We start from the raw sequence: 27,885 nt of genomic DNA on the forward strand, positions 1-27,885 counted from the left end.
CACAGCATACAGGACTGACTAAGGAATGCAAATCATTTCAAATAAATTTCATACCGTGTATGAGCCAGATTTACTTTTTTTGTCGTCGTCCCCCCCCCTCCTTATTTTCTATGTGCATGGACACATGCATCAATTCATTACAAGAATGTACCTGCAAAACAAATTAACATCTAGAACAACCACAAATAAATTTGTTCATGAGTCTTCTTCATGGCTTCCTTATGACAATATATCTGTGCCATGTTATTGCAAATCATTACCCAAATGGGAATACATAATGATCAGGATCACAGGTTCTTTTTATTGTAATATTTCAATAATACAATTTTATCTGTGTAAACAAGGCATTAACACAATTCATATTCCCTTTATGCGTCATCTGCAGTGTGTTGAAATCAGATTTTCAACAGTATAACGGGTAACTTCAGTACACTCACATGTGGAATGTGAGAGCTAGAAGACAGATAGTGTACTAATTTCACGGCAGGGCCTGAAGCAAGCATATGGGCTGAGAAAGCCAGAGCACCACCAGCCGAGCATCCTTTAAGGCTAAGGCTTGGATTTAGTGCAGGGTCTTCACTGCAACAGGACAGCATCAGTACCTTCTAAAGCACTCCACATATACCAAGGCAACAGTCTGCATTTACTATTGTTATATATTTTCACACTCACACACATACATTAGACTTCACAATCTGATATTGTCACCTAAGATAAAAGAAATCCCCACATCATTTATAACAATAGTCCTAAAGAATATAACACAATCATATGTATGAATGTGTGATTTGGAAAGTTGTGTTTGCGAATACTGCCTCAGTTAACAAATGATCAAGTAACAAATGCTTCTCTGTAAACCTTGTTTAAAGCTTCACCAGACATCTTTAGTTTCACAACAAGTGGAGAGAGGTCATTAATAATAAGCAATAAGGAATCAAATTGCCTTAATTAAATCAGGAGTGTGGGATGAGATTGCAGCCATCATGTGCATGGTACATCTTGACTCAGTCTGCCTCCATGACAATGCTCATCATTTCACAACAACCCTACACTTTAAACACAAGCGGTCCCTATGTAGTGGAGCCACTTCACAAAGCTGGTTACAGGGCAACAGGCCTTAATCAGTGCAAGTCTGAATGGAAAGGATAATAATAATGATCGATTAGAGCGGGTCACATGACACACGTGTGCGTCACTTGTGTTTATATGTTGCTCGGCTGTTTGTGTCCTCTCCCCCTCTACTCACTCATATTGGCAGCCATGTTCTCACCATCAGTTTAATCAGTCATATTGGCTCATCCACTTGCAATCAGACACATAGAAGAGTATAGCACACTTCATATATATATAAATTATTGGCATTTTTAAATGAAACTATATCAGTACTAATATGCAAGGATACAAAAAAAAATGCTGCATGAACAGCAATAAGGAATTCACTGGTCCATAATGTCCATTCCTATCATCATGGCATGAAGGGAAAAGAAACCAGAAACAATTCAATTTGTAACACAGGTTTCCTCAAACTTGCCAAAATGGAATAAATGGGTGAGCATTAATGCAGGGCCCTGCATTGTGAAAAGTGGCAAACTTCATAAAGAACTTAAACACAAGCATATGTGATGCACACGTGTCCTTCACTTGTCTCGAGAAAGTGACGCCTCCGTCTGTCCAGCCTGCCTCGTTGTGCACTCTGACAATGTGCACGATATACATGTGTAGAGCAATACTTCAGCTAGCCCAACCCTACCCACCCTCACCCAAATAAACAAAACCAAAAAGCAGACATTTTATATTTTGAATTGTAAAACTAATAAGCTTCTGTCTTTGTTTCTTCCAATTTTCCGCTCTCCTTTTTTAGGAAGTCAGATAAATAATCAGGTCCTCTGAAGTCTTAAAATCCGTTTCAGGAATATGAACTTGGTGTCATCAGAAGGCTGCTTTGCCACTGGATGAGTTTGCATTGGTAGAGATGCCATGTCTTTTCACCAGTGCTCAGGTGAATAACAGGACGGTGTGACCTGTTTACTTGGGTGATCTTGCAGCTTTACGGTCCAGTCCCCCTAGCTGCTGTGTGTGATTAGGTGTGAATAAATCCAGATGAGTGAGAATGCAGGTGAGTATAGGTGTGTGGAATGAAAACCACGAGGTCCTGTAGTTTAACCCATACAGGAACGTCCCACAGCATGGCTGTTTGATAGCAGAAAGGACTGCACTACTTCGTCCGTGGCCTGCGGGCTGGTGTTGACGTCCTCTAGGGCGTCGGCCACTGCGAACTGCCTGTCCCTCAAACGGTTCCAGTTGGACAGGATGTTGTGGTACTCAAACACTTTCTCGTAATTCCCCACAGAGTTATAAAGCTTGATCAAACCTCTGTAATCATATTCCAGTCCACTGTAGCCCTCTCCAAACAGCTTCTTACCTATAGAAATATACAGGGCACATACAGTAATTACAACAAAACTGAAGGTCATTAGGAAAAGAAGGAAAAAAACAGGGTTCGGCGGGTGGGTGAGTGGGGGTAGTTAGTCGGCGCTTCTTTGTGAGATAGACCACAGACTCTGTACTACATTTAACAATTATTTATTTAACACTAAATATAAAATATAAAATAACACATAATAAATAAGAAAGTGCAAAAAAACAAAATTTTGCAGACACGCATTTTAACAACTGGCTAGTTATCCTCCAGACAGTGACGGACCACGTCTGTCTCTCATTTCAGCCGTGTGGCGCGCGTGCCCGCTCACGGTGTGAAGCGCGTCCGCGCTATCCTCTGAGATGCACTTGACGGCCTTTTGTGCAGCGGATTTTTTTTTTTTTTGGCGACCTAGTTAAGGAGGTAGGGTTTCCCAGCTTAGGCGGGCCGCCCGAACTGCAAAGTGCTGCAGGAAACCCTGTCTCAATACTGTATCTCCAAACATTCACTGTAACAGACATTAGCTTTACACGAATTATGTAATGCAGGTCATAGCATTAACCATGATTATATGGCCTGCTGATGATACGACAGGGTAGTGTCATGCAGTCATATGGATGGATCCCACTGTCACAAACTTAACCAATGTATCCAATAAAAACACGATGAGAATAAAAAAAATAAATAAAAAAAAAAATAATACACTATTTTTTTGGTCTATTTGTAATTACATGTGCATTTTTTATTCTCATCTCGTTTTTATTGTCTGGGTGTTGTCTCTTGTGTGTTCTTCAAGCGTCTGACACTAAAACAAAATCCTTGTATGTGCTTCTACTATTTCTGATTCTATCATTATGGTCAACTCTGGGTCAATATTGAACAAGCAGGTGCATGTTGCTGTAACTTCTTGCTTCTGTATGTACTCCAGATTAAAATGATTTAAATGGCAGAGCCCATGAGCAGGGAATAGCTTAGTAGATGTAAAATGGTTCACTGCTCTTTTTCAAAGTATCTCTCCATTTTCACTTTAATTTGGACACCTGCCAGTTGCCACCCACTACCCAGCTCGCTCATACCACGTGTCAGGAGCGGCTGGGATTCCTTAGTGACACACAAAGCCAACTAACCAAATCTTTGCAAACTGCTGCTTGTAAAGCTTCACAGGAAAAAAGCACGCTGTAAGATTTTGCATACTTGAGTTCACACACCCACAATTGGCTAGTATTGCTAAGATTAAAGAAAGAGGCCACATGATCCTTCCCACCCAGAGAGCACAGCCTCTTTATGGCTGTTAAAACACATTAGACGATTTTATGCCTGATTTGCCCCCTCCAGTGATCGTAAGGGTGTGGCCCGATTCAAGGCTTATCATTACAGATTATTTGGCTAAATACTCCTCAAGCGTGTGGTGTCAATACAATCAAATTACTGCTCCTGATCAAGTTGGAGCCTCCCTGATCTCGACTGTGAGTCTCCCGGGGTTTTGAAAATCGTCTAGTGTGTAGCCAGACTTACTATCTCCAGATGATAGCGTTTCTGCTTAAATGCTTTTCTATTGTGCCACTTGGGACAGATAATAATGGCATGACTTTAATGCTGGGCTCACCGATGGCGATGGAACGAAGGTAGAGCCGTTCAGCGTCGTCGTACTGGTTCATGTCGTAGTTGTAAAGGGAAGCCAAGTGTCCCACAGACAGCGCCACTTCGTAGTCCTCCTGTCCCAGTAACTGCTCTTTGATTTGGATGGCCTTGATGTGCATCTCCTCAGCTTCCTGCAATAAAACGAGTAAAAAAAATAAAAAAGGAGTCCAATTATATGACCCCATACCACTAAAAACAAAAGCAGCTGGGAGATGTCAATGATGTGCTTTCTAACCCAAAGGTGATCATGTCAAACACATGATGTGGCAATTAAACTCAATTTATTTCCTTAGCCAGATACAGTGAAAAAGAAAAAAAAAGTAACCTTAAACTTGCGCATAGACTGATACAGACGTCCCAGGTTGCCGTAATGTTTCGCCGTCTGGACGTTAAACTCTCCAAAGGCTTTTTTGGCCAGCTGGAGGGAGGAGAGGTGCAGGTCATGGGCCTCCTGCAGAAGGCGCTCTTCTGTTTCTTTATTATGGCAGTCTATGGCAATTTCCTCCAGAATCAGTGCTAGGGATAGATAATTAATACATACAGGAAATATGAATACAACCGAAGAAGCTAACGGGGTGAAATAAGTACAAATCAACTCCAAAAGGACAAGGTTTATTTTAGCTTTTCTTTTCTCATCCTACTTTAAAAGAATAAGAACTTTGAGTATGGAGCTCACCTTTCACCCTCTTGGAAGAGGCCAGTAGTAGATGATCCTCAGGGAGAATGTGAGTTATGATGTCTATGGCCCGTTCTGCATGAAATCTAAACATAGCACAAGTCTTGAGTAAGACCACTGAGAAACATTACTCATCAACTGGGCACTTTATCATACTGAATAAACGTTTCTGTGTATAAAAAAACAAAGGCTTCCTCTTTCTGACAGAACAATATAACCGTGTTAAAGGGCAGAACAGCAAGCAGAGGTCCGTCTCCACGTGCCTGACAACCAAAACACCCTAAGAGTCATCGAACATTCCCAATTGAATTAGTGTTTATGACTAAAATATGTGATTTCATTTCATTTAGTGTGCAAACAGCTGTACTTGGAAATAAATTGGTGTGTATCAAAGTAAAATTCGAAATTTGTTTGCATGCCTTCTTTTTGTGCTGGGACATTTTTATTCTTTTGCCTCTGACCTACCAAATATGTAAACTTTTTCCTAGGAAGAGAAAATGTGAGAAACCTAACAATACCCCTGATGATTTCCAATGAAATCAGATTTGTCAGTACCCTTTGCTAACCAAATAACCAATTAGCTGGTCCAGGAATAGAATGGCTTACTCACAGTGCATTGTCAAATTTTCCAGAGCTGTACTGGTGCACATAAGAGGAGTATGCCAAGTCCTCGTGTGCCGTGGCCACATGGATATTTTTCCCTCCAAACACAGACTGACGAATATCCAGAGCAGTCTATCACACACAGACAAACAAATAAAGAAAAAAAATCAAGTTGGTAAATAATAAAAAAAAAGCTTTATCTAAATGTATGACAATTCTCCAGAAAATGACACTAAACCCACCTGATATATGGCGACAGACTGGCAAATGTTATCCACATTTAGAAGATAAAATCCATAATCTAGCAGCGTATCAGAGTACTTTGGGTGCTTCTGTCCAAAATGTTCCCTGAAAAATGCATTCATACATCAGAATCAGGTTTATTGGCCAAGTATGTTTTTACACACACAAGGAATTTGGTACTGGTTGGTTGTTGTTGGCCCTCAAAAGTACAGACATAAAATACTGACACTATACATTTCTGTTTTATTTCTTTTTCTGTACTGACAGTGCAGTACAGAAAAAGTAAATAAAAAGACCACTATATTATATACCAGGAATAAATATGCAGTGATTCACTGCACAGTATTTTAAGTCATGATACAGTTTGCGTTGCTGCTAACTTTATCCTACACATATAAGTGGGAATAAAAACACTGACACACTACTGCTACACTTAAGCAACACACACACACACAAAAATCTAACATGCTCTGAAAAAGCGTTGTGTGATCGTGATCACACTTTGATACATGGATGTATTGTACCCAGAGCCCTGTGTCAGAGAACACACTGTATTGTTTCTTCCCTTATGTTTGTTTGTGTGTGTATGAATGACCAAGAAATTGTGTGTGTAGCACTCGCTAATCTATTAGATGGAAACTAGGGTTAGGGTTTTTTTTTGTAGTTATTAGTATAGAAAATTCTAAAGTAATGCTAGTAATGTGATGCTATACGTGCCTAATAAATATATGTAAAATAATAAAATTCCATGGAACATAGAGGGTGTCGACACATTATTCAGAGATCGCTTACCGTGCTAGAAATACTGCATGTTTTATCAGCTGCTCAGCTTTCCTGAACTCCCTTTTAACAACACATGCCTGCAGGAGAACACACACAACAAAATGAGTAAGTGCACAGTTTCAATTCAATTCATCTCAAGTCTGCTTGAGGACATTGCTAATCCAGTCTATAATGTTTTCATTTAGAAATTAAATAATTAAATATCAGTTGATTGTGGAGAACCAAACATGACACTAAAGAAATGACCTTAGAGGCTTGTCTCAGGACATCAACCACCACTTTCACAGGCAGCCCAACAGTGATCTCCTTTATAGCCTCTATACACCAGCGGTAAGCCTGAAACACCAAGGAAATGCATATTTAATGTATAATAAGATGCAGGGTATTTTTTTAAATAAATGTCTAAAAGATCAAACCTGGGGTTGCCAGCTGCTTACCTCGTCATAGTGGCTTTTGGCAAAAAGCAGAGCACACAGTTCTCCATAAAGGGCAGCCTTGTTGGCATGGTGACTGTGTTTGGCTAGCTTATCCATGTACGACTGGGCCAGTTTGAACGTCTCTTCTCCCAGGTGATATTTGCAGTTGCCATTGCGCACGTGAAGCAATCTAACAATTCAAACAGGAAGAACAATATTAAAAAAAGGAAAAAAATAGTTGTGACGTGGCATAGTGAGTTATGAAGTGATCACGGAGTTATTTAAGTCATTAAATATGAAATCACTCAAGTTTAATTTAAACCTCCAGGTAAGCAGGAAGTGATAGACACCTTGAGCTAAAAATAGTCCAGGGTCAAAATGACAGCTAGATTACAGCTAGCTTATTACCATACAGAAAAAAACCCCAAAACCGCTCACCTCACACAGCACTCCAGTGCACGATACCAGTGCAGAATCTCATCATGTAACATACACAACTGGAGACATGAGAGGAAGACCTTTTCTGCATCCCCATACCAACCAGCATCTGACAGAAAGCCACCTGGCAGGAAAACACAGACATTACTACCACTTTCAAAAGTGGTATTAAAAAAAAACCACAACGCATCTGCTGACCTAAAACAAAGCCGAATTGGATGGCTTTCTCTTTAACGTGAGCGTCTGACTCGGCAATATACGAGCATCTACGGCTGAAAGAGTTGGCCAGGATTGATGCCACTTTCACGCCATGGTCCATTAGTGCCTGGAAACAGTGATGTAGGAGGTGCCTGGGAAGACATAGGTAAAGAAATCTCAGAGGCAATGCAAACAACACCACCACAAAAAACAATAAGAGAAAGAACACCCCATGAATTTGCAAGAAGCTTAACTTTAACTCATTTGCTAAATATGATGAAATATCAATTCTGAATTTTGGGGGTAAAACTAGTATATATAAGAAATATATTTCTACTAAATAAAATGTATCATTCAAAATGTTAAGTTTGTATGAGTAACAATGAAACATTTAAATATCATACAATGTCAGTGTCATGAAATAACAGAAATAAAACCCAGATTTCATTCCCACCCTATACTGACAAACAAAAGCGATCTCTGTCCTACTGTCCAATACCTTTTGTCAGACGCTCTGAGGACTTTAGCAAAGACCTCAAGCTCACAGAACTCCCCTCCCAGCTGGCAAAGCCGGCCTTGCTGGTAAAGCTGGAAAATACAGAGAAATGATTGACTAACATTTATTGTCCACATGGCACAATGCAGACAAGTGACCCTTCCCTTGGGAAAGTAACAGAGCTGAAAAATGGATGCAAAGAAACAAAAAAGGACATTCAGTAACAGATACATTCAAAACATGCAGTTTGCGCAACACTGGTTCTTGGACAAAACTCTACCAAGAACTGTGACATGGTCTTCATTGAAACTGCACAGGAGTGGGATATAAATATTCAATTTGATAAATGTCCCTTTCTTTATATATTAAAAAAAAAAAAAAAAAAAAAAAAAAAAAAGGGTTAGAAAGACTAAATAAGAAAACTGAAAGTTGTGTATGTATAGCAACATATCATACAGCAATATTTAATGATCTTATTATGTGGCTTTGCTGAAGCACCAAATTATGAACAATTACCTTCAGATATGTTTCTTGAATGTCAAAAACATAAAATTCATATGTTCATACTTTCAAAAAAAAAAAATTAATAGGGAAAATTAGTAGGAATGAAAAAAAAAACAATTAATTATTAACAACAGATTATATAAAAGTTCCTAAAATTATACTATTATATAAAAATACCGTTTTGAGCTGAATCATGATCTTAATATATTTTGGTGGCTTTAATTAAAGGCATTTCCAAAACAGACACTGAGGAGAACTTGAGGCAGAAGAGTCTCTAATAACACACTTCGTGATATTTACCTCTCTCTCTCTCTCTCCACTCTCTCTCTCACAGACACACACACACACACACACACAGTCCTTGCCAAAAGCAATGTACATATGTGATCAATATGTGCATAACAGTGCATAAATGAGTGATATAATGTGTGAATTTTATTATTACTCGTTAGTTACAGCCTTCTGTTTTGAACAAACAAAAACATATGTATATACATACATATATATAAACACGCCTATAAGTATATAAGTATTTAAGTATATATTTTATGACGTGTGTATATATGCATGTATATATCTATCCAGCATACACTATAACTTCCCCACACACACCATGAGAAGTCATTACCTTTAAATCTATAACAATTCGCTAATAAAACCGACCATCTGCCGATGAATGAACACAATACTAGTTCTAATGTAGCCGTTTTTGAGAGTGGGCGCTGTTTACTGTGGCGCTGTTTACTGTTCACACCGATATGAACACCGAAGCTGAGCTGACTTAGTAAAAGTCGACTGTGAGACACACGAACACTCACAGACATTCAGGCTCGTGTGTCCACGACAACAAACAGCCAACATGAGTCAGTTATTAGTTGTTTTTTTTTTTTTTTTTAAACCAAATCCGGATAATAATAATGAATCCATCAGCGTTTGGAGCACTGAAGTTAACTCATTAGCCTCGCTAGCTAACGTTCCTGATATCTTCTACACTTCCGAGGTGAAACCCTACAACGCTAAAAAGCTCTTTTAACAAACCCTGACACCTTTTCATTCCAAACTGTTCACTCGCTACCTAATCCGACACGCTACCTGTTTTAAACGGAGACCCGTGAAACTGCTTAAAAACTTCCAGACTCGTTAGTCTAACGCTAGCTAATCTTTACAGCCATGTCAACGAGCGCACGAGCGTCCAACGGCTAAACAGCTAGCTAGTTAAAAGTCCTTCTATGTGCTGATCGTCAATGACGTTTGTTTGTTTGTTGGTTTGTTTGTTTACCTTGTAGTAGACATCAAATTGGATATTTTCGGGAAGTAAACGTATGTCCCGTCGCGACCGACTGTAATTATCCACTACGGCTGATATAGCGGTGTTGTACAGGGTCTCAGGGATCCACTCCAGCTCCACAGCGGCCATATTGTTTTCCTTCTCCAAATATCCAGCAACAGCCCCCTTTTCTACTTTCCCTTCATTCGCTACCTTCTCAAGGTAAAACGCCGTGTTCTGCGCCGCTCTTCATACACCTCGGTCCGCAGAGAAACCCAAGAGCGATCGAGACGGATCGCTGTCGTCTGTCTTTTATAAAAAAAACACCAGGTCATAATCTCATAGTTTTAAATCAGGTCCTCCAGCCCCTCTCATTCTTTCCGATGACGTTCCCGACGTAATGACGTAACGATAAAGAAGCCGTCGACGTGAGGACGCACAATAACAGTCAGTCAGTCAGTCAGCTGGGAATGGTCTAATGAAACCGAATAACAATCACTAGTCTTCTCTAATCCCGATAGAGCAGGTATTAACTGTGTGAAATATCGTGGTTAAGATTTCTAAGTGATATACAAACACTTAGGACTGGCTTTTTCTCCCATGTTCCCTATCAGAGCTTACAAACTTCCCCCCACTGGATGCATATAATACAGCTGTAACAGCAGCACAAACACAGGATATATATCATACAAATAGGACAAGAAAAATGGTGCATGCTTCAGAATTTTTCCTAAATAAATACAGACTAGGTGCTGAATAAATAGTAATCATAGTAAAATAGTTAAAGTGTGATTGACAGCATTGCTCTAGGTGATTTCTGTATTAATATATGCTTAAAATGACAATCAGAGCTTCTTTACTTGATCATAAATGCAACAAACAACAGCTAATTACAATAGTTGTACGTAAAATAAACACATAATAATAAATTAAATTTGCACGTATGTTGCATATTTTTTTACTTTATGCAATTGATATTTATTTAAATAAATATTTTTATTATTAAATAAAAATAAAAAAATGTAAGTAAAATAGAATAGAATGTTTTATTTGTCATTGTAAAAGTACAAATGTTTATTTATTTATTTGGTTTGAAATATGTAATATACAAGTGCATCCAAAAGTTATTAAAGCAGTCTGGGTCATTAGTGTAAATGAGACTGTAGTGACATGACAGTCAGTCAGTGTAATAGAGCTAGTGCAATGATCTGCATTATGGTGATCTACATTTTTGCATAGAGGCCTGTTATTAACAATTGCCAGTAGTCTGCATCAATCTCCTGGTATGGCTGCTAATTCAAGAAAATAATTTTATATGGCCAATTGATTATGAGAAAACACTTTTGCAATCGTGTTGCACAGCTGAGAACCATTGTACTAATGGAGCAAACAAGGTAGCGTGGCATTTTATAGGTTAGTTTAGTATCTGTACATCAGCAGAACACCTTTGGAGAGCAGCACAAACTGGCTCTAACAAGGAAAGAAAAATGAGTCTGAGGCCCTGATGCACAACTGCAAGAAGACAAACATCTGAGAGTGTGTAGTTTAAGACAAAGACACCTCACAGGTCCTCAACTGGCAGCTGCACTAAAGAGTACCCGCCGAACATCAGCGTCAGCATCAACAGTGAAAAGGAGACTTCAGGATGCTAGACTTCATGGCAGAATTGCATTTCTTGGACTGGCCAATAAAAACAAAAGACTGAGATGGGCCTAAGAGCACAGACATCGGACGCTGGAAGACAGGAAGAACGTGTTGTGGATAGAGTCCAAGTCTAAGGTCTTTGGATCAAACAGAAGAATGTTTGTGAGATGCAGGACAAATAAAAAGTGCTTAATACCTTCAGTCAAGCATGGTCGAGGCAGCATGCAGGTCTTTGGAGGTGGTAAAATAGTAGATTTGTACAGGAGTAGAAGGAACTTTGAGGAAGTGAAGCTACCATAAGATTTTGCAACACTTGATTGTGGCCAGTTTCATCCTACAACAGGATAATGACCGTAAAAACACAGCCCTCCAAAACGTGTCAGCAATATTTGAAGACTAACAGTCTGCCGGAATTCCTCCAGATCCTCCAGATTCGATCCCTATTGAGCTGTTGTGGGAGCAGCTTGACCGTATGTACCATGGAGGAAGACTCCATCAAGCCAATCCATCTTGTGGGAGATGTTCTGGGATGCATGGGGTGAAATCTCCTAAGATTATCTTGAGAAATTGACAGCTAGAATGCCTAAAGTTTTTTTTTTCTTTTGCTATATTTATTATTCAGGCTAATTTCGTGTGTTTCCTCGAGAAACATATATATAGTTATTGAACAATATTCGAGGTGAAACACTCGTAGAACTTTAGCTTTTTTCTCTTGTTATATTTTTTTTTGTCCAGCAGATGTCGCCATCTCGACCTGTTATAGTAGGAGCACTAACATCACACATTTCCACCAACAGTTTTCCAATGCAGTGCTGCGCCCTTCTGCGGATACACACACACTCTCTCTCTCTCACACACACACACACACACTCCTGCTCTCCTCACGTTCCTCGGATAACGGTGAGTCCTGCGCAGCTTCATTCGTGTTATATGTAGTTTGGTTTTAGTTCGTTGTAAAACGCTCTCTGTGTGTGTGTGTGACGAATCCAAGTGTAGTGATGTGTGTATTTTTTTTGGACACAACAGCTGGATTCCGTTGTGGCGAAGAAAGGAAAGTGGCAGTTAAACGCTCGAGCCGCTGTTAGCCTGCTAGCTAAATCCAAACGGGGACCAAATAAAACAGGGTTTTTCTCCTCATAAACACCGCATATCAGTTCAGTTCTGTACAGACGTCACATAACACAGTGTAGGGAAATTCTGCTCGCTGCGTTTGTACTAAATAACACGGACTTCTCCTTAATTGTCAACTTCATTCTCGTCTGTTCGAGGGACCATTCATACGGTTTGTTCAACACCTACTCATTTATATCGGGTTAATTCGCTACCGAAACGCAGTCCAGGTCTGTGAGCGGTCATTCAGAGCTAACAGTGTTGTGTTAAACCTGTGTGAGGAGTAAAGATCTGACGTGGTGGAGAATAGTATAGTGTATAGGTGTGTGTATAGTGCTGTTGTTCACCAGGCCTGTGGACACAGTGAGGATGCTAAACTCTATGCTAATCATGTATTTTACTAATATATGTATATGTATTTTTTAAGGAGTTCGGTATGGTTCCTTTTTTTTTTTTTTTTTTTTTACAGGAATATCATTTTGTTTGCTTTGGCAAAATTAGATGCGAACAATTACAGTAAGGTTAGGTTGGGAAAAAAAAACCTGTCTAGAAACACAGCTTCTGATGAACAGGTTGCCAGATCTGTATGTAACAATGCATCCCCATGATCCTGAAAGAGTTTCCAGATTAAAAACAAACCTAATTTCGTGATTATCCCCTATATTTAGACATTTACAAAGCGGGATCACGTTACTCATTTAAGGAAAATACACTCTCGATGACTTATTTACAATTAATAGTTAATCTGTAACCTTTTGGCTGAACTGGGTGCATCTCTTATCAGCTCTGTCTCCCCAGGACACAAATCAGTATATTGTGTATACGAGTTGGCTTACACGTTGGGCCGATGCTGACAATGTACTCGAATTGTAAAATGTCACAACTGGCATGAAAATAATTTTCTATCAAGCATGATCATGGGCTTGCAGGTGCATTAACAAAATCATCAAGCAAACTGTTTATAGAATGTCAAATAAAGGTAAAAGTCTATTCTAAGTAATTTGAGAGCTATACCAACGATAACAAGCTACTTATTTGTCTACAAAGTTGGCTGAGAGTTTGTCTGCAATTTTTTTTTTTAATTGAGAGGTTTCAGAAAATGACAACTTTCCAGTAAGGGAACATGGTGAGCATCGGTGTACCTTTTTGTGTATTGTGAGTTTTTTTGGGACTAAACTTGCCGGTACTCTAGAAGGATTTTGCAATCGAAAAAGCCCTGAAACTAATCAATTCCCTGACTACTGAACTAAGAAGCTGAATAAGACTCGCATCTTGTTTCTGCAATTACCCGTGATGATGTTTGACCAGCTGCTGATGGTGGTGCCAGTGGGATTAAAGAGAGTGCTGCTGCAGCAGAGCTTTAGTCCTTTAATCTGCCCAGCGGTCTGACCAAAAAATAAAATTCAAAAGCTTCATGGGGAACACAACCTCATAACGTCTGTCATCCTGTAGATTCTTAGATAGCCTTACATTGCTGTGTTGAATTCTTAAACTACTGTCTCCACTGGATTTCTTATTATGATATTGAAATTGGAATGTTAGATTGGAAAGTACTTTTTTTTTTTTAATTAAATTTTTTAGGAACTCACAGCAAAACCTGACCTGTTTTCCCTTAGGTTTGAGAACACAACGGCACAAGTAACAGCCTCCTGTGATTTAAGCACAACAAACAATAACTTATAGACAGAAACATCTATCTATCTATCTATCTATCTATCTATCTATATCTGTATATAGATAGATAGAGATATGTGTTTTTTATGATTATGTACCACAATTTAAATATTTTACCATAGTACGCACAAAATTCACATTTCTTCTTCTTTGTATTATTAATCTTATTTATGCAATTAGTAAACAAATAAAATGAATATACATCAAATCGCAGGAAGTTGGAAAAATCTGGCAACCCTGTCATCTACTGAATTACAGCTCTATGGCTTCAAAATATAAGCTTGTGTGTATTAGCAGGTATAATGCAGTAAACATAATTAACACACCTGATTATAGTAATAATGTAAAGCATGGACACGTCGGACACATGCTTCTTTGTGTTGCTGGTGTGAATTTCTCTACTGCTCAGTGTTTAATAGCTCCGATACAAGCACACAAGCAGAAACAGAAACATTTATAGTGTTGTTCCTGGTTTAATAGGATTAGAATCTTTAGATGCTGTAAATTAGGGGATTTTGTAAAAGTTAGTAGCACAGGAACAGCACTTTATATTAAAAAATGGCCTCATTTTCCGTTTGCATTTGGACAGGAATGACTTCCTGTCTGTGAAGGAGGAATTTTCCCCTCTTGTTAATGGGGCTTGTTTAGATATTGGGGTCTCCTGCTGCTGGGAAACTGAGAATGTAAAAGCTGTTTTTTAGAGCCCTGTGGATTTCATAAGTCCCCCTTAAGCCATTAGACGTGAACTCCCAATGTTATTATTAGCCTGTTAATCTTGTTATTATAGATGTAGCATGTTTATTACATTAAGCTCACAGACTGCAGTTCTCAGCCGCTGTGATGGATTTCTATCATATTTGGAGGTCATTAATGAGACATTTGCACCCTTTGTGGGTTTATAGTCAAATATTTTCATGTAATTTGTGGAACATTTACAGCTTCACTTTCAAACACGTCTCTGTGTGTAGGGTCATTAAAAGTTCAAATGGTTTTAATGTTTGTGTGCCGTTCTGAAAACAAATGTGGCCACTAGGAGAACAGGAGCTGTGTGTGTGTGTGTGAGAGAGAGTGTGTGTTATCATAAGCTAAATCCCACTGTATGATTTTATTGTAGAACCAAAGCTGATATTTGATCTGATATTTGATCTACTCATGGTGTATGATCACTGACGCACAGTGAGCTTGGGAGCTAAGGACAGTGACGAAAAAATGTCATGTATGTAGTTTTGTTGTTGCCATATTTTTCCATTAGAACATCTGCCCATTGTTCAAGACTATTGGTGGCTGTGGTGTTATTAGAAGCAGAAACATGCCTTTTAATAATTTCACTGAACCTTCTCACTGTATGACCGCTCATTGTAGTGCAGCTAATCAATATTTCAGACATAAAATATTTTGAAGACGACTGTAACTACTTTTATTTAGACTACTCCGAATCGTATCTTACTATGTTGTTTTCTGTTTCTTCAGGTTACATGAATTAAAGTATTTTGGACTTGCAATAGCCACCCTGCTTCTGTATGGAAAAAAGCCTCACGTGTGAAGGTATAAGGGCCACAGGTGTGGGACTTGTCGTCGCAAGAGTTCAGTCATGTTCAACTTGATCAAAAAGGACAAAGAGAGGGATGCGGGGCGGAAGAAGGACAAGAAAGACAAGCGCGAGCGGATGTCTGCCGCGGAGCTGCGCAGCCTGGACGAGATGAGTATGAGAAGGGGCTTCTTCAACCTCAACCGCAGCTCAAAGAGAGACTCGCGCAACAAGCTAGAAATCTCCAACCCCATCCCGATCAAGGTGGCCAGCAGCATGGAGCTCAGTCTCAATGACATCGAGTCGGATGGACTCAGTAACCGCAGCAGTGTGGTGCTTGACTCAGAGCAGCTCAGCGCTGCGAGCTCGAGTGACGATCTGAAGGGCGACTACGGCAGTTCTGTGCGGGAGCGAGCGGCCAGATTCGGCCCTCTGGCTTCACACAGTTCACAGATGAGCCAAATTATGAAGCGCTTCTCCTTCTCACAACGGAGCAAAGAGGAAAGTGCTTCTGAATGTTCCACTCCATCTGGCCAGAACTCTGCCGCACCATCACCCCAGGTGGAGAACAAGCTGCTGGTCCTTGAGCGCAAGCAGAGCCTCCAGCAGCAGACAGCAGAAGGGAGGAAAGTTTGCATCCCAGACATGGTGGAGAAAACCTTTGCCGCCAATTTGCGTCTTCCGGCTGTAGTCCCTCCACCGACGCCTGAGATTCGTGAGCTGGACCTTCAGCGGCGTAACACAGGTGACTTTGGCTTTTCCCTTCGTCGCACCACTATGCTGGACCGGGCGGCTGATGGGAGTGTGTACCGGCGAGTGGTGCATTTTGCTGAACCTGGGGCTGGGACTAAAGACTTAGCACTGGGGCTGGTGCCGGGAGACCGGCTGGTGGAGATTAATGGCCGTAACGTGGAGAGCAAGACCAGGGATGAGATCGTGGAGATGATCAGGCAGTCGGGTGATTCTGTACGACTGAAGGTGCAGCCGATTTTGGAGCTGAGCGAATTGAGTCGCTGTTGGCTCAGGAGCACAGACGTGTTGCGCCGCGATGCCTTAGACGTAAGCCCTTTGTTCTCTCTCTCTCTGTCTGTCTCATACACTCTCTCGCCTGATGTCAGTGCTATGATTAACTAGTACAGAAAGAATTCCCCCACTTTTTTAATTAGGTATCTTTCTGTAAATGAATGTATTTACATTAGTTTCTTTTTAGGGCAAATGATCTTACCAGAAGACTGATGTTCTACAATTGTACTCACTGAGTAGAGAACATCAACTTTGAACCTTATGTCATTGCATTTATCACCTGGTCTTTCCACAGACTCTCAGTTTAATTAAGTGGTGTGTTTAGGGAGGTTGTTTCCTCTGGTGTAACTCCCCATCTGGAGGCATCTAGCACAGATCTCAACACTGACATGTTTTTCATTTTGCAAAGAAAATGAGTCTGGTAAAAGGTTAAGTGTGATTTTGGGTACATTTAGAAAGTAGGCATAGAAGATAGAAAAGATAATATTTAAGACGTTTGTTGTGACATCACCGCATCTCTTCTATCCCAGGAATACACCCTAGCACATAAATAGTGCCTGTATCTGTTCATGCAATTATCACTGAAATGAACATGACTCCTTGACCTTTTTTCCAGGCTCCAGCTGTTGTGTTTTCTGAGATGCTTTTCTGCTTATTCTGATTATAAAGAGTTTCTGGTAGATCGAACCGTCTAATCATTTTCCTTTGAACTCTCTCATCAACAACGGTCAGTAGCTGGTTGCTTTATTCTGGCACTGACAACCATGCCATGCCCAAAGTGACTGAGATCAACTTTCTCTCCATTCGGTTGTGGACATTAAAGGAAGCACTTGACTCGTATGTGCATGATTTTATGCACTGCGCTGCTGAAGAATTATTGGCAGATGTATAATTGCGTGAATGAGAGTGTGTTCTATTAAAGTTGCAGATGAGTGTAAAAAATACTGGTGACTGTTTTGGTAAAATGTGTACTGAACTCTAATTGACACCAATATTATATTGTCATTTAACCCAGAGGTTGACTGGGGTTCTCCTGTAAGTGAGCATGGATTCTGTCTATATAGCTGCAGGAAAGAGCCAATTGTTTTAGCCTTTGTTTTAGTATAAATTCATAGATATGAACAGATATTCAAGATATGAACAGATATCTCACTCTCTCTTTTTCTCTCTGTGAAATATAAAACACACACACAGGGCAGCTGCACTTATGCAAACAGAGCGTGTCCCCAGACAGCTGAAAGCACAGACAGAGCAAAGTCACACCCCTTCATCCTAATGTATGCTTGACAGTTAATAAAGTGTATGTCCTAATGTGAGGAAAGCTGCCTCTCAACTGTGGGTGTGATTAATATGATCCTGAGGCTAATAATACTGTAGGGAATCAGCAGGGAACATAATAAAATTCACAGCCTGAAAGACGCAATCTGCTCTGAGCTGCTTTACGTCTGCGATTGTATCGTATGTCTGCATCCATGAATGTTTTTGCAAGTGGGTGATGTATTTGCCGCTGAGTGATGCAGCACTCACAGGCTTGCTGTGTAACGAGGGCTGAGGTTTGTGAAGAATCCACCCTGGACGCTTTATTCTGAAACAGCGAGTCCTTTCCAGGCCGGGTCTGGGAATAACTGAAATTCCAGTCAAAGCAGTTGCAGTCATGGAAAACTCTGACATGTGAACATTACGTTCACACAACCCTGTGTTTGTAGAAATGGAATCACTGAAGGCTTGAGACAGAAACTAGAGAATGTGATTTTCTAGCAGATTGAATAAGCAAGCACCAGCTACCCCCTTTTATAGCAGAGCTGCTCCATTGTTCTATTTTGGGTTTTACCAACAAACAAAGAGCTACTTGATTCAACAGTTTTAAGCTAACCTTCTTTTCTACTTATTTTTCATTGCTCATTAGTTTGCGTTGGAGTGATAGGGGAGTTGAGATTTTTTTGCCATGTGAAACTCTTTACATCTTGCCTATCAGGTTTAAAAAAAATCTTGCTTAATACTATATACACATTTCTCCATTGTCAATATAATTAGCCCCTTTTTCCTTCATTAATTTTTTCTTTCTCTTTTATTAGGATCTTTAGAATAAAAATAAACAGCACATAATTGTTGCTTACTCTGTGATATAGGTCGTGCATTTAAAAAAAATATGCTTTTGGGTTCTCACTCTCTGACCTTCAGTCTGCCCTTAAAGTTTGCCTGTTGCTTCAGGTCTCTTGTGTGCTGTAACAAAAAGACAATATGTGACAATAAAACACGTACATGTGCAGTATTCTACACAACCCTGTGTTGTTCTCTAGAGTTTGGGAAGGAATAACTGTACGTTTAAGGCCACAGTTAGTCCTCACCCATGAGTGGGTTTCCTGGAATATACTCGAAATGTCCTTATGAGTAAAAATATATCAGGATGACAAACAAGAACTATATAGCCGAGCCTATCTTCTTGTGTGTGTGTGTGTGTGTGTGTGTGTGTGTGTGTGTGTGTGTGTGTGTGTGTGGGACTGGTGATACAGGGCAGCAACGAGCCTGTGGGGTGGCCCTGTTTGCCCGTGTGACACAAACAGCACGGGTGTGATCTGAGGCCCTCTTTAAGCAGCAGGAGATTTTCAGCGCTCCTTTTATCCAGGAAGACAAATAGCAAGGTTATAAATTAAGAAAAGGAGGAGCTGTAAAGCGATCATCCATCTCCCCATTTAGATGCTAGCCAAATCAGAGTGGCTGGCAGGCTTCATTAAAACTTTAAATGTTACTTGTTGGCAGGTTTATCAGTGTCATGACGGTAGAGTGTATAAAACAAATCAAACCTTCTCTTATTATTCTGTTTCTCAGACCAGGCTGGATTCCCCACCTCTGACTGACTTTACATTCTATCTTATATCAGAGGTATCATTTGGTGTACTTAAACTATTCTTTTTCTTATAATAATAATGTCTGAAGGAAGTTTTGAAAAGAATATGGACAAAACTGTTTTTATGGCTCAGGTCTGTTTCTTCAGGACTCAGGAAAAGCATTGCTCACATTCCTCAGCAGCCATCAGGAAGTGAGTGTTGGAGGAATTCTTCATTGGAAAATAGAAGACTTCAAATGTGTTTGGTGGTGAGATTTAGGGGTATGGATGCATTAGTTTGGGCTGTTCAGAGCAAATTGTGGGAGAGTGATTGCTTTTGGCAGGAAGCTGTGTTCAGGAATCTCCCTCCTCCATAGAATAGCTGAGGAATGCCTCTGAGGAGGAGGTAGTAAAGAACAGGCTGTAGGACCATCTACTTTATCGCTTCGTTCTTCCACAAGTCCACAAATGTCACCAGGATGTCCTGTGACAAACTTCAGGAAGCCTGCATTAGAGACTTCCTGAAACAAACAGGTAAAAAAAAAGTCTCATGTCACAGGCTGAACACGATCATTTCACTGACACCAAGTATATTTGCTCGTCCATGTTTTTTCCCCTGTTTGCTACAGAGGCTATGGCGCTCAAAATCCAACTTATAAAACAAATCTAGAGATGCTTTTGATGCTTTTATTTATTTCTCTACTGGATAAGCATTTACTAGTGAGTTAATTAGTCAGTGAAGTCTGACGTGCATGATAAAGTTTGGAGTTTGCTAGTTTGGAGAATGACTACATTCAGTGTCTGAGAGTAAATATGTATATACTTGTAGTATGTTAAACAACATGTTGTCGTGCTTCTCTGGCTTGTACTCTGTCTTACCCCCTGTGATGCTGACAATAAGAAGTTGCCCACAGCTGTATGCCAGATGCAGACATGCTTGTACACGCAGTCTTTACTAACATGGACGCTTGCTCATATTTAGCTCCCAAGGCTGTCTATTCGGATAGTTGCGAAACATTGAAACCATGACCCAGATGTTGATATAATACCAGCAACTCAAAGAACGTGTCTCTGACATGCACACTGTAACCCTTTGTACATTTTGGAGAGCTGTTTACTTCTACTGACATGGTCATGTCAGAACAGTAAACAGGCTGAAGACATTTTGCCATTCGGATATGTTGGTGTTATGAAAACAAGCAGGATGTCGGTACTGATTTTATTGGATACATGCGTGTGAGGTATTAGATAAGATCAGGTGCCTTGACATATTTCTATGTGGTACTGGAATTATTTGCTTCTTAGCACATAGGATAAAATTAAAGACACACCTTTCCACTGCACACTGAGTGTTTTTCCTTTTCAAGTCCCTGAAAGTTGAGTTTATTTGTCATTTTATGTTGGCCTTTGTTGAGACAGTTATAATGTAATTTGAGCTCATCTGATTGTGCAGGAACAGCCACAGTGTGAACATTTTCCACAATATTATACGAATAAAAGCAGATTTTAGAGTATTTAGAGTTATTATGAGTTATTTAGAGTTATTAGTATTTAGAGTTATCTTATTTAGAGTATGATAAAATAACTTGCTTGCTTGCTTATGCTAGAATTCTAACAAGTCTGAGACTTATGAAAGCTATGAGAATTGATCGGATTTAACACACTGAGTGTTTAACACAGTGCTTAACAGACTCAAGCTGGTTCTTCTGTGCCACTTCTGGCTGATGATACACATTAACTGTGTCAGAATCAAAGGCCATGTTCTGCTCAGGTCTGTAGTTTAACTGATATTACTATCTGTCATTTGGTTTAAATTTTCATTTTTCTATATAAATGCACACAAACACATAGACATCACTAATCCTAAATCTTTTTCTTGCATACAGTTCCAGCTGTTGTTGCATTTGGCCCAGGCGGTATTATTTCTGAGCTCCATTCAGGAAGTTCTCCTAATTTGATTGGCTCTCATTTGATCAAAATCGTCTCAACTGATTTGTAAACTTAAACATTCCCTTTTCTAAGCTCAGCAACAATTTTTCCCTTTCCCTTTTCCCGGTACTAAAACCACACTCCAATAACTGTACACTTGCAAAACTATAAGTGACAGCAGTGTTTTTCATTTGCACCTAAAAATGCCTTGCTGCTGCAACTTGATGATCGTAAAAATCATCATTTCCACTGTGGTGCATAAACAGCCATATTACCTTCTGCCTGCAGAAAGCTTGACCAGTTCTTCCTTCTCCAGCAGAAATTTTAACCAATCTTGTGCTGAAAGTGTGATCAGTCCCACCCACTCCCACAGAATGTTTGACCAATCGCGCCCGCTCGTACCGAAAAACCTGACCAATCCCACCCTCTCTCTAGCAGAAAGTTTGATTGGGTCTAGTGGGATCATCATAGTAATAAACACAAAAATAAAGAATTGTAGATCTACAGTATTAATGGTTGCTAATCTACAGTATTAATGTAGTGACCGCAATCGTAGCGTCGACCTTTCCAGCACAAAAGTAAACATGCTGGACACTGATTCACATTTCCTCTTTACGTACATATCTGTGATTTACTATTTTAATGCTACACTGGCCTCATGCACAATGTCCAGGGCTCTTTTGACTAGTGTGTCTTTTTATTTTTTTGGGCAGGGGAATAAAGCTTTGATGGGTGTGCCAGCCTAGAATGTGATATGTAGGAAGTAATTGAGCATTCTCAGGAAGTCCTGCATGGCAATCAGATAAAGGCAATTGCTCATGCTGCACTTAGCACATGGGCTCAGATGATTTACACTGGCATTCATGTTTGATTCTGATGCAGCCTTTGTAGACACACATTTAGAAATGTTTTCTTTGGCTAGTAATTGGAATCCTCTGTTATAGAGAAATATTTTGTTTTGTGGGTCTACAGAGATTTTTTTTAAATGACAAACTGAAGAACCCTTGATTTACTTTGTCTATGTAAACTTTCCAGGCCTTGTTCTGGACACGTGTCCCTGAGCAGTGTTGAGCAATGTTGATTAGACCGTGTTTGTGTGTTTATGATTAATGTTAATGTGTGGGCCAGCTCTGTGACTGATGGGGAAACATTTCCTCCCTTAACTTCTATTCTGGCATTTGCGGAATTTGCTTTGGAACAAACATGACACTTCCTGACCGGGTCTTTAGAGAAAGCAGTGCAGAGGTGGGGGTTAAGACTCAACTGTGAGCAAAGTTTAGAAAAGAACAGTATTTTATATTCTTGTGTCTGTTTCTTTTTTTCTTTTTTAACAGACACACTGTACTAGAGAGACATAAGGTTAATTAGCTATTGATTAACTGTTTCACTCTTCAGATTATGTGCAATGTGAGGCGTGCATTGATCATTGAAATATGCAAAGACTGCATATCCTTACTATGTGTCATATCTTGATTATTTATCTTAGATAGAAGTATGTTAAATCATCTTTACTGCCCCTTTCCAAACAGACATAATGAAGATTTATACCGTGCATATGGCTTTCTGTACAAAAACCACTTTTGTGGACTAAAAAAATGTCAATATTTCCGTGAATTCTTTCTTGCTAGCAAGCTTGACGTGTGACACCTGTTTTCTCAATCATCGAGCATCTCAATTAGTCAGGAAGGCTCCAGAGGAAGTGTACGAGAAGGCTGACGAGAATAGAGATGACTAGAAGTCTGTTAGTGCTGAGATGCTTCCCGTCAGGAAGGCACTTTCAGCACTGCCATGAGAAAATAGCTCGGCTCTCCTGCTGCACTAGACCCTGCCCATCCGGGAACCGTGTCCTTTTCCTCCATTATGTCTCCAGCATCTTTGCCTTTTGGTATTTGGAATCTTGACAGTCTGCATGTTGTTCTCAAGAGGAAAAAAACAAAACCTTACATGGACATGCTCTTTGAAGACATTAACATTTTGCATAGGTTTGCATAGCCTTCCACTATGCAGCAATAAAGGCCATGGCAGCGGCTGACCACCGCTCTCCGGAGCAGAGAAGGGCCCTTCTGTTTGCTGCTCTCAGAGAATTTCCCTCTGGCTTCCTCCGCCCCCTCATATACCCACAGCTTCTGGGATAAGATTGATCTGCATTTGATTGTCGACTAGACTTGGTACAGAACATGCTGCTGTTCGACATTAAACACACAGGCAGGGCATTTTCCTGGTAAAGCCTGATGAGCTGTGTATCATCATGTATTCTACTTAAACCTATAACGGTCTGGAGTGGATCTTCATTGGCTTTGTTAGCTGATCATGAAAAACACTAGAGAGCAACGTGATGTGACAAAAATCAAATCTGCACACAGTATTCACATGAAATACAGGATGAATAAGGTCTTTTTTTTACTTTCTTTTCAAATCAAATGCGAGTTAGATGGTCTGGATTAAAAGCTGATTAAAATAGTCAGTGCTTTCCAAACCTCAAACTCTGATGCCTCTGATGTTTCTTTAATTTTTCCTACTCGAGCTTGTGAATATTTGTAGAAGTCTGTCATGTTTAGCACATATCAAATGCCGTCACAGGATTCAAGGAGAGGGGATAAGAGAATGGAGGCTTCTAGGGCAAGGATACCTTTTTAATTGACTTACTTAGCGCTGTGTTTTATGCTGTATATGTTCGAAATGACAATAAAAACTCCTTGACTTGACTTAAATGCTCCACTTTTTCCAAAACAATAAAACAGATACAATAATGAAATCCTGTGCTTCAGTCAAGAACGTTTAAACTGGTGAATACAGTTGTACTTTATTTTCCCTTTTCTTTCATCCTTGGGAGGGAGGTGCTAAGATACAAGAAAGGAAAGGGAAAAAAAGAGGAGGCACAGTTATAGAAACGAGAAGCACCCGGTATTTGTTCTGAGAGAAGGGCGGCTTAAATGTTCCCGAAAACCTTCTAGTGCCTTTACAATACATGACAATTACTGTCTGTGACGTCTTGGTTTATTCTATCTATTGGCTGCAAGAATCTTATTTCTTACTGTAAAGGGAATGGTGTAATTTCTTTAGGCAATCCCGTCCTGGAAACATTAGAAGTGTGTATTGAGATGGGGGAAAGGAATGCTCTTTGTCTCCAGACTTGTTCTTTTCTGTGCAGTCCAGTAAGGTTGTGGTTTGTGTAGAAATTCCACTGATTCCTGATGGCTCACAGTTTATTGTTCCCCCTGGCTACAAGCTTCTAAAGCAAGTGCTTGTATACTTGGCTATGTTGAATGAACTATCTATATCCTGATGAGCGCCTGTCTTCTGACGACTCCTTAGGATGACTTTTTGATGTCATACTGACTGCTGGTCAGGACTACTTACTTAATACTTAGCTCTGTCTTTATTTTATGTAGCACCACAATCCTGGAGAAACGTTGTCTCATTTCACTCTGTACTGCAATAGCTATCTATGGTTGAAATGACAATAAAAGCTTCTTGACTTGACTTGACATGACGACAACTGAGGTCCTGCACTGTAACATGGGGATCGTGTTTGTACAGTCTGACAAGCAACAATCGTGTAGGATTATGAAAAATCACACCGTGTGAATCGGGCATTAGATAGAAGAGGAAGAAACCTTGAGAGGAACCAGAATCAAAAGGAAACCCATCCTCATTTGTGTGACACTAGAGGGTGTGATTATAAATCTACAGTCTGACAATTGTGTTTTGATTAGGAGGTTGTTGTCCTCAAAGACCACGTGTAGTTGGCATCCCCTTTTTGACTGTCTGAAATCCTCATGAAGCAGAATTCACCTGGAGCTGGTACATTTTTAGATGCTTCCGTATCCTGACAGGGTTGGAATCTTCTCACTGAAGGTCTGAAACCTTCATGACACAGAACACAACTGGAACTGGTACAATCTCTGGGTGCCTCGGGATGGGTAGAAAAAGAGAAGCAAGTGGAGATTAATTAGCGTAGCTGCTGTGCATAATATTAACCAGTACTAGATTATAATGTGCATTTGATCAGATGTATTGAAACACAGGATTATGAGCAGTATTATGTGTATGCCTGACTAAAGAGATATGTGTTTCATCTACATTTAAACTGGGAAAGTGTGTCTGAGGCCCGAACACCGTCAGGAAGGTTATTCCAAAGTTTAGAGCTAAGGATGAAAACACTCTACAGCCTTTAATAGTAGAAATAGTGATGGTGTTATGTGTGTAGGTGATGCCAGACAGCAAGCCCATCAATTATCATTAAACAGCTTGTGGTTTTAGCTTCAGGAAGATACCACACCTATTTTTAACATTTGTTTATGGATAGAGTCAGATTATGCATCTGGCATTACAGTGAGTGCAGTGGAGCTGCTGAGTAAGCACTGTTTGCATTTAAGTGAAGTGGATGTGGCAGCTTAGTGGTAAAGGCGTTGGACGGAAGGTTGTGAGTTGGAATCCCAGGTCTACCAAGCTGCTGCTACTGGGCCCCTGAGCAAGGCCCTTAACCCTCAATTGCTTAGTTGTATAAAATGAGATTCAATGTAAATCAATCTGGTTGAGTGTCTGCCAAATGCTCTAAATGTTTATAGGGGCTCACATTCCCACAATGTACACTTGTCTGGCTTTTCCACTCCATAAGCCTTCAGCAAGATCCAGCATGATAGGTGAAGGAGGTGATGTAAAAAGTCACTCCGTGCATGCCACACGTTGTATAAGAGAGAAGAAGGTGAAATGTAACTGTAATGACTTTAGGTGATTAGCCCAGCATTTTAACATCAAGGAAACAAATATCCTGACCAACCCAGCATAACCTTTACAGTGCCCATATAAATGTATGGTTATCAGATTAAACCTAATTGAAGAATACAACCTTCATATGTTCACTGACCACATTATTAGAAACACATGTACATCTGTTCATTCATGCTATTATTCAATGCATACCCTGTACATACAATTTTACAGATAAAGATCAAGAACAATCAAGGCAGGTTACACTCCAAGAATATAGCTGAACTATTGCGGTTTCAGGATTTTGTTCAAAAATTTGTTCATTTTTGTCAGTATCGGAGTTTAAATCTCACATTGTTATGATCTCTAGCTCAGAGGTTTAATCACTGCACTATCACTGCTGTCTACAGGACTTCAATGTTGTTTTTAGTCACATTTTATGTTCGTCTGTTTCCTTAATTATATGACATTAATTCTTTCTCATTTTTTATTTGCTCACTGAAAATTATTTAATTTCGATGCCATGATTTATTGAAGGCAGGAGCGGAATGTATCAAACCTTTGGTTGAAATGAGTAATATTAGTGTTAGATTTGAAATCTTTTTCTGGTGTTTTTTATTTTTATTTTTATATATAAATTAAAAAGTCATAAAACTACACAAACCAGGCTGCGCAAAACCTCGATGTGAGTGTTAACATTTTTGTTTTTCATTATTCTTAGTTCTGAAGCTCTGAAGAATTATTCTTAGTTCATTATTCTTAGTTCTTCTGACCTGTAAGAATGTACTGTTATCAAACATATCATGACATTAAATGATTAATAATATTCCAACGATGTCTCATTTTACATGTTTTAAAGAAACTTTCATGAGAAAAACAAGTCATAGTTCTAAAAGAGAGATAGATAGGATCAGTTAAATATCTGGTCAAGTAGAACGCAAAGATCTGGCAGTGAAACAGTCCGCTGAAGTTCACCAGCATGTTCAGATTTGCTACAAACGACTTGTACTGTGACCTAAACTTCACAGGTTCTCAATCACTGTTTAACTGATGTACATTTTCCACATTCTGCTGTTAGTTGGAACTTGCCTAAGTGATAATTTGTGCCAGTTCATTATATGTGAAACTGGCAGTCTCACATGCCAATATTGGAAACATGCTATTAAATCATGAGGAGAATCAAAGAAAAATAGTGTGCTGCAACGGTGTGGTCTGAGGTTTGGATGGAGTGAGGGAGTGCAGTTAGGTTACAACAGTAATCTTACTCCTTTTTACTCCTTCCCACACACACACACACTCTACCGCACACACATTAGGTCTTCAGTGGTGTTCTGGCTCACCAACATGAACCCAGTCCTCCCCATTGGTAAGCCAGTTATAGGCGTGCCTTGTTCTCTGGTGGTTTCCTGAGGCTTTAGAACTGTAGCTAATCTTCTACACTTTGACTGTCATGAATTGCCCTGGTCAGGATGGTGGCATCATCTGAACAGATGTGGAATGTACTTAATTGAGCCTTGGTGTTTGGAGCTGCTGCTGAGTGTGTGTGTGTGTGTGTGTGTGTGTGTGTGTTATAAAGTGTAAAACTAGAACAGAGGGCATTAAACCTACTACTAAGATATTAATAATGTTTTTGCATCAGATCTTTCTTAAGTATCAAATGTAATCAGATCCTGAAATGCCAGAGTCCTCCAAGTGCACACAGGGACACGGCAGATCTCCCACAGTGCAGCCAAACTCATGTTTGTTAATTATT

General features: G+C 39.8%; 2 protein-coding genes across 5 annotated transcripts in view; one reads left to right on the forward strand and one right to left on the reverse strand.

Moving 5' to 3' along the window:
* Nucleotides 1–281: 281 nt before the first annotated feature.
* Nucleotides 282–10,071, reverse strand: appbp2 (amyloid beta precursor protein (cytoplasmic tail) binding protein 2). The gene is made up of 13 exons (XM_060887966.1): nt 9,697–10,071; nt 7,917–8,005; nt 7,418–7,569; nt 7,220–7,343; nt 6,803–6,971; nt 6,612–6,701; nt 6,375–6,442; nt 5,582–5,687; nt 5,347–5,471; nt 4,737–4,822; nt 4,386–4,576; nt 4,026–4,191; nt 282–2,422 (listed from the first exon to the last, which is right to left on the reverse strand). The coding sequence occupies exons 1-13, from the start codon at nt 9,832–9,834 to the stop codon at nt 2,160–2,162; spliced, it is 1,767 nt and encodes a 588-aa protein (XP_060743949.1). The 5' UTR covers nt 9,835–10,071; the 3' UTR covers nt 282–2,159.
* Nucleotides 10,072–12,158: 2,087 nt separating this feature from the next.
* Nucleotides 12,159–27,885, forward strand: part of myo18ab (myosin XVIIIA b) — an 84,051-nt gene continuing 68,324 nt past the window's right edge. For 3 of the 4 annotated variants that reach the window (XM_060888385.1, XM_060888388.1, XM_060888387.1), the window contains exons 1-2: nt 12,592–12,610; nt 15,583–16,699. In XM_060888385.1, the coding sequence (XP_060744368.1) occupies nt 15,704–16,699 (996 nt within the window). In that variant the 5' untranslated portion in view covers nt 12,592–12,610; nt 15,583–15,703. Of the gene's footprint in view, nt 12,229–12,591; nt 12,611–15,582; nt 16,700–27,885 lie in introns of those variants that run through there. The other variant, XM_060888386.1, reaches the window with a different exon arrangement.

The sequence above is a fragment of the Tachysurus vachellii genome, chromosome 15, assembly GCF_030014155.1.
Source record: "Tachysurus vachellii isolate PV-2020 chromosome 15, HZAU_Pvac_v1, whole genome shotgun sequence".
Lineage (NCBI taxonomy): Eukaryota > Metazoa > Chordata > Actinopteri > Siluriformes > Bagridae > Tachysurus > Tachysurus vachellii.